Source organism: Nematolebias whitei, chromosome 10, assembly GCF_014905685.2.
Source record: "Nematolebias whitei isolate Nwh7 chromosome 10, NemWhi1, whole genome shotgun sequence".
Lineage (NCBI taxonomy): Eukaryota > Metazoa > Chordata > Actinopteri > Cyprinodontiformes > Rivulidae > Nematolebias > Nematolebias whitei.
Genome location: NC_056507.1, coordinates 1,160,527 through 1,168,100, shown reverse-complemented (window position 1 = coordinate 1,168,100; position 7,574 = coordinate 1,160,527). Strand labels below are relative to the sequence as shown.

General features: G+C 43.1%; 1 protein-coding gene and 1 pseudogene across 1 annotated transcript in view; both read right to left on the bottom strand.

Annotated features, from left to right (window-relative positions):
* Positions 1 to 7,574, bottom strand: part of asz1 (ankyrin repeat, SAM and basic leucine zipper domain containing 1) — a 57,752-nt gene that overhangs the window by 20,988 nt on the left and 29,190 nt on the right. The window contains exons 5-8 of the mRNA XM_037683230.1: positions 5,646 to 5,757; positions 5,436 to 5,570; positions 5,189 to 5,304; positions 597 to 669 (exon numbers count right to left, since the gene is read on the bottom strand). Of these exons, the coding sequence (XP_037539158.1) occupies positions 597 to 669; positions 5,189 to 5,304; positions 5,436 to 5,570; positions 5,646 to 5,757 (436 nt within the window). The remainder of the gene's footprint in view (positions 1 to 596; positions 670 to 5,188; positions 5,305 to 5,435; positions 5,571 to 5,645; positions 5,758 to 7,574) is intronic.
* On the bottom strand, positions 3,640 to 3,752 carry LOC119416538 (annotated as a pseudogene).

The following is a 7,574-nucleotide window of genomic DNA, read 5'->3' as shown; positions in this document are numbered from 1 at the left end:
ACAGTGGTTTGGACATGTCCAGAGGAGGGACAGTGGTTTGGACATGTTTAGAGGAGGGACAGTGGGTATATTGGTAGAAGGATGTTTGAAATGCAGCTGCAGGAAAAAGACAAAGAGGAGATACATGGATGCAGTTAGAGAGGACACAGAGGACAGAGTGAAGACAGAGGACACAGAGGACAGAGTACGATGGAGGAGGAGGACCCCTTGTGGAGACCCCTGAAGAGGGAAAAGCTGAAGGAAAAAGAAGATCCAGTCATGAGCAACTGGCAGCTGTCAAATGTTGGTCACTTGTGAATAATCTCTGTAGAAAGACAGACGCCTGGAAAATGACCTTTAACCCCTCGTAGTTTGACATGCAGCAACAATTGTTTCTCTTCTTGGCATTTTAGCCATCAATGCATTTGATCAGCAGCACCTGACTGATTCTGAACCTCCTGAACCCTAAACAGACGCAGTAAGAAGGATGAACTGTTTGTTCTTAAATGTTATATGACACGGTGGAATGCGTTATAGACCAGATGTTGAATCACGTCGAACACATCAAAGTGACAGATTACGTAACACGTCGTCTCACTGTGCCGTAGAATACTCACAGACAGGATGTTGGTCAGGTAGCCCAGATCAAGGCCGTGCAGGAAAAGCTCAAGTTCATCAAGCCTGTTGGCAATGAAAGAGCACATCAGCACAGAAAACAGGACTTACATTTCTTTCCACAAGTATGAATTATTATAAAAGATAACAGGTTGGGACAGGTATAACCAACAAGAGTACCACATGGCACATTATACACCCGTCAAAAATTATACAGCAATCTGTGGCCCGGACTAGACTTGACCTTGATTTGTGACCTTGACCCCGGAGCTGGGGTGATGTAAAGTCCACGTGACACTCCTCTAGTGGCGACGCATATGTGTATAAAGTTTATTGAATTATACAGAGCAGATAAAAAAGTTATGTATGGGACAAGAGAAAGTTTACAGACGAACAAAGACTAGAAAATTATAAATCCACCTTCGACAAGTGAATTAAATATATTTAAGTGCCTGTTTTCCTTCCTCACTCGCTTTCGTGCAAGGCGGACGCTTTTACCTCCTCCTGCTGGTGCTGCTCTCCCGTCCTCCTGGTTTTTTGTTCTCCGTCTGTGTATCAGAGCTCCTATTACACATCTTCTGTAATTAAAACTCCAGTCATGGATCTGCTCAGCTGGACTCTTTTCAACAAAGCGACAGGGTTCTGGAGAGCCCTCATGCCCCACTGAGACTCACGCAGCAGGATACGTCATGGATTAGGAGCTGATGCATCTTTCCGTATTGTCTCAGGAGGACGTTGAAGACCTTTATATAATAAGAACCATGATAGCAGGGTTTCTGATTTTTTGGCATCGATAGATTCCTATGTTATCGACTATTAAGGAAGACGGCAGAAGCAGTTTGGACCACGGCAAAACTGCCAAGTCTGTGTGAAGGTTTGGTTTGTGCTGCGAGTACTCAAAATCAGCTGATTTACGGGCTAAACCGTAAGATGGAAGCAATTTGTGAGAATCACAGGCCACCTGTGGCTTCTAGGACTCGCCAGCATGTTGGGGACGACCTTGGAGGGGCTCGTAAGTACGGACCAGTGGAATGCCCACAAATCTGGCCATTTTGGATCGAAAGTACCAGCAGGGCTCAAGGATGACAAGAAAAAAACGGTCTGCCTGAAAAAGTCAACCATCGTGGCTTATCTGATTCTGATTCCCCCGATTGGCCTCGAAGCAGGCCAACTTATCACATTTCTCCTGGGATGTGTGTAAACTAAGGAAAAAGCTGTCTATCACAACCCCCCCCCCCCCCCAGAACTTCTGTGAATGCTTATCAAAAGCTGCACCGGCTGACACCAACATCTTATCAGGACTATGGTCTATCTGGAAGTGCTTCATGGACAAATCTCACCGTCTTGTTGTCACATGTATATGTAACGTGTCTATAAATAGTTTTTTGATGTTTTAAATCATGTCCTGATGAGACAAAGTGTGAAGAGATCTTTTTTGTAATACCACTGTCCTCTCCTCATGGCTTTTCCCCCTTTTCTATCTAAAAAGTATTCTGAAAAAAAAAGATAAGGGGCTGTGGTCTCAAGGAGCAGCAGCAACGTGCACGCCGCCCATCTTTCAGACGACTGTACGAACATATTCTCACTGTATTTCGGTGCAATGATAATAAAGTTTATTCTGATTCCCCTTGATTTTGTAAAAATGTGAAAATATATGTGGTTTGTTGCTGACATGGGAAACCTTTCCTGCTTGTTCCAGAGCAGTAACCCCACATGCCAGACAGATGAATACGTTTCTGTCTGATGACTGTGCAGCGCAGCTCGAGTCGACTAAACATTCGTGGAAGAAGTTTGTTGTTGTTTATGTTTGGTGTGACAGCGGACCAACACACAGGCCCAGGACTGAGAGTCCAACAGGGAGCAAACTGGCAACAGAGTAATGGAAGATGACTCTGGAAGTAAAAGATTGATGGAAATAAAAATATTCAATGCAGTTTACTTATATAGCTCCAAATCACAACAGAAGTAAATGGACTGTACTGATACAGCTCCTTTCTTTCTTATCAAGATGCTCAAAGTTCTTTACAACAATCTGTGCCTCATTTACCGGTTCATACAGCTAGAGCTCAACAAAGACTAATCAGAGCTTTAGATCACATTCATACACTGATGGGACACACATCGGAGGCAGTGAGAGGTTCAGAGTCTTGCCCAGGGACACTTCAGGATGTGACTGCTGGTGGAATCGAACCTGCAACCCTTGCATTGGAGGACGACTGCTCTAATCTCTCAGCCACAGCTGCTACAAAGTAGTCTCAGGGCACTGTACAGAAACATTCACATACAAATAACTTCAATTAACTTTTTTAATCTAAGGAGCCAGCACACTGCTTAGAGTTTTCACTTCATCGCTGTAAGCAAGCACAGAGGCAACAGTGGAGAGGAAAAACCCCTCATGAGGAAGAAACCACCAGCAGAACCAGGCTCAGAAAACGGTGCATCATCAGCAAAACACACATGTTAAGAAGTAGCAGAATTTACTGTGAAAAGAATGAATGAACATGAAGTGAATGCAGACAGGAGTTAAAGGCGACTCTTTAAATCCACGTCTGAAACGGTCCAGTCATGGACTCTGCAGTGATGACCACGCTGCCAGATAGAAGTATAACAACCAGCTCCAGCTCACAAGGTTAACGTGTATTCACATGTGCGTCAACTACCTTGAAATTTTGATGTGGAAACTGAATTTTCAAGAGGAACCTTTCTTACACCTACAAGCAGCCACACACCAAAAATGGAAGTTGGTGCCAGACGTATTTTCCAAGTCATCACGCTCACAACATGCATGGATGAAGGGGATTTCCAATTCCCCCCTCTTTGCTCCGCGACGGGGACAACTTGAGGTCTCTTGTTGGTGGTTGTTTGTGTTTCCTCTGGGGTTTAGAGGCGTGTGGTGCTTTGTCTGTTTTCACCATAAACACAACGTGTTAAACTGGTGGCAGGGGCGGTTCTAGGATCTGACCTTTAGGGGTGCTTAGCCCCCAGTGCTGACAATGGCTCGTCTTGAACAACGCACCACCTGGTGAGGTTTGTGAGAAGTGCAAAAGTTTACAGCACCTGGTATTCCCAGGTGGTCTCCCATCCAGGTACTAACCAGGCCTGACCCTGCTCAGAGACCAGATGAGATGGGGTGTGTTCAGGGTGGTACGGCCGTAAACCAGGAGCTCAGTCACAAAAACACATTTTAAAGATCATAGCAAACAAAGACTAAAGTTATTTAACCAAAAGTCACAACATAAATCTACACACAAAACAAAGCACAACAAGCTTGAAGCATTAACCTTTAAACATTCATGTAATTATGACAGAAACTGGAGGATTTACCTGCAGTTACCTTCGTGCAGATGAACCTGTGTACTTCCTGTTTATCACTGTTTTCAGCTGATCATGAGGTCGGCTGCAGGGCTTTACCTTTTACATTTTTCCACACTTTATTTTATTAACTTTTATTTACCAGGCAAATCCCACTGAGACCACAGGTCTCTTTTGCAAGGGAGGCCTGGGCCTGAAGGCAGACTAACATGCAGGTTTCTGGTCTGTTCAGATCTTGAAATGGAATAAACTGTATTCCACCCTCTAATCTCTCAGAGTAACTGTCTGGATTACATGTTCTCCACTGACCACCTTTAACCCTTTTCCTGATGATTTTTCACAGAATCCCTCTGACTGCAAAGTGTTTATGACGCAAAATCCAGACAATGTTGTCAGAGGAAAAGGGGGTGGAGCTCCTGCAGGTAAGGGGAGTTTACCTTTGGGACAAATTGAAATTGCTGATTGGTCAGTTGCTGACAATCCTGCTGGATTGATCGACAGGCGGCGTTGAGGATCTGACTTGTGCAAAACAAAACAACAAAAAAATCAGATTTTCATGGCCCGTTTGAGTGTCGTCATTTATTCCATATTTATTCCAAATGTATTCAATATTTTGGTGAATCTAAGGTTTGAGAGCTTCCTTTCAAAATCCCAATGATAGTTTGTTTTTCAGGGGTGCAGAGTTAAAATTAGGGGTGTTTGAGCACCCCCAAAAAGAGGCTAAAATCACCACTGGCTGGTGGCGACTTGGTTCTGAATAATTACTTTGCAGTTTTTATTTTAGTTACTTTTTTTGAGAATAATTCCTTTACTTCAGTTTTACTGATTAAACTTCCATGCTTTGGCTTCATGTTCAGTTAACTTGTTAATAAAATGATGTTAGTTTTGGATCCAAGCACTTTTTGTACTGGTCCATTTTCATCTTTAAATCACTTCTAGGCATTTTATACACTTTTTTATGATTGTCTGCTGTTGTCATCATTCTCTGTTACATCAGGTGTCTCTTGTAAACGAGTCCTCGAGGCTCAATGAGACTAACCTGTAGAAATAAAGGTTGAGGAAAAAAAAAAAAGTCTACTTTCTACCCACCAAACCCACAGAAACTTGGATGATGCGACTGGAAGTAAAAAAAACTCCAGTTGCGTCTCATCAGTCCCAGAAAATGTTGACTCTTGCGTTTTGGTCAGTTGCAGTCAGTTTTTTGTGTTTCTGTCCCAAGTGACAGAAACACATGGACATGAGCTAATGGTACAAAGTACTTGTGATTTTGTGTTTGTCTTGCCTCTTCGTAGAGGATGGGTATTCAGAGTTCGTCTTGAAGAATGTAGACGGGCTCTCGTCCACAGAAGTGACGGCCTGAGCAGCAGAAAGGTGGGATGAAGTCAAAATGTGCGCGATCTGTGGACAGTAAAATGAGAGGAAGGACACGGATGATTCTGACAGTACAGAAACTATTACAACTGTACTCCACCAGACTAACTTTAACGCATATTGAAAAGCTATCAGAGCTTTCAGGTAGTACCAGTTACCTGCGTGTGCCCGAAGATCTCAGCCAGATCAGCAGGACTTTTGCCGCTCGTTGTTCTTATGGATTTGTCTGCCCCCAGCTGAAGGAGCTTCAACACCGCCTCCTCTCTGCTGTACTGAACTGCTACGGACAACGCCTGACAAAGACATCCGTATCAACAACGAAGAACATCCAAACAGAAACAATGCAAAATAAAGAAAAGTGGACAAACTGTGTATCCCATCTTGTTCTGCTTGTTGAGTTTGGCACCGTGGGACACCAGCAGGTTTATGATCTTACAGTAGCCGTCCCTGGCTGCCAACATCAAGCAGGTCATCTGAGAGCTGACAGCACACATTAAAAACAACGTCAATGACATGAAAGACTGAGAAAATACTACAGATGACACCTCCCTCACTGAAAAAAGGTGGAAAAAGACAATGTCACCAAGTTATTAAAAAACTCAAAGAGAACTCAAAGCACTTTGATAAAGTTTAAACTAGAAAATTTGATTAAAAAAATGTTCAAAACAATGAGAACAAAGAAGAGAGGGACCACAAGAGGGCGGCAGACAACACAAAGTCAACTTCAAGATTCAATCTTAATCTGGGGGGAGACTTAAACTGAGAACGAGTGTTAGTTCACATTTAGGAATAATGTCAAAATATAATTTTAAGAACAGAATACTGAGAACATATGAACAACAATGATAATAAATGAGTCAGCATGGAATGGCTAAATGTCTTGTACAATGAGTGACTTCAGAGTTTAAAGCAGATTTAAAAAAATAAAACTATGGAGAAACAGTAAGCCTGAGGCCACAGTTGATTTCAGACTGAGCAAACCCCCCCAACATAGGAGGACCTGCAGTGGAAGTTGCAGTTTTGTGCACAAAAAGTGCATTTCGAAAACTCCGCGCTGGACCTGCAGAAGTCAAATAAAACTTCAACAGCTCGTGCTTCAGAGTTTCGTCGTAGTTTTTAATTAAGATGTAAATTTTAAACTCCAAAGGCGTTTACTGCTCATGTTTATGGACTAAAATAAATAAAGTAAAATAAAAACCTCAGTCTGACATCAGAAACTTTCAGCAATGCAGACATGTTCCTGTTTTTAGTTTTCTACGTTCGCCTTATAATCGAGATGCTTGTTACTTTTTTGCATCTTATTTTAATTTGTAAAAAAAAAATAATCTGTATGCATCTTTTATAACTGTCCACTGTTGTCATTCTTTGTTAAATCAGGTCTCTCTTGTAAATGAGTCCTCGAGGCTCAATGGGATTTACCTGTAGAAATAAAGGTTGAAAAAAATAAAGTGGTCTCCAGCTACAAGTACTTGGGTGTGCACCTGAACAACAACCTCAGCTGGAGCAACAACACCACCAGCCTGATGAAGAAAGATCATCAGAGACTCTTCTTCCTCAGGCGGCTGAGGCGAGCTGGTCTGGAAGCTCAGTCCTCACCTCCTTCTACAGGTGTGCAGTGGAGAGCATCCTGTGCTCCAGCATCAATGTGTGGCATGGAGGCTGCACAGCTGCAGAAAGAAAAGCTTTGCAGAGAGTGGTGGAGGCTGCACAGAAGATGTTGGAGTCAGCCTCCCCACCATCACAGACATCTACACCTCCAGATGCAGGAAGAGGGCCACCTGCATCATGAAGGACCACACTCACCCAGCACACACACTTTCTGACCCACTCCCCTCAGGAAGGAGGTTGAGGAGCATTAAGTGTAGAACCACTAGACTGAGGAACAGCTTCTACCCTGAGGCTGTTAGACTCATGAATCTCTAACTAGAATAATCACTGTGATGTCACTTTAATTGGTGATATGCGTCTTATCCATGCTGCTGATTTCTTGCCCATATGCTCACTACAGACTCATGTTCAGGCTGCTGTTTAATACACCGTATTATACATTATAATTGTTTAGCATACATCTTAGATCCTTATATGGGCAGCTGTGGCTGAGAGGTTAGAGCAGTCGTCCTCCAATGCAAGAATTGGGGGTTCGAATCCACCAGCAGTCACATGCCGAAGTGTCCCTGGGCAAGACACTGAACCCCTCACTGCCTCTGATGTGTGTCCATCAGTGTATGAATGTGACAAAGCTCTGATTAGTCTCATTAGAATGATTTGTTCAATTAGCTTTATAGAGATCTAGTAGA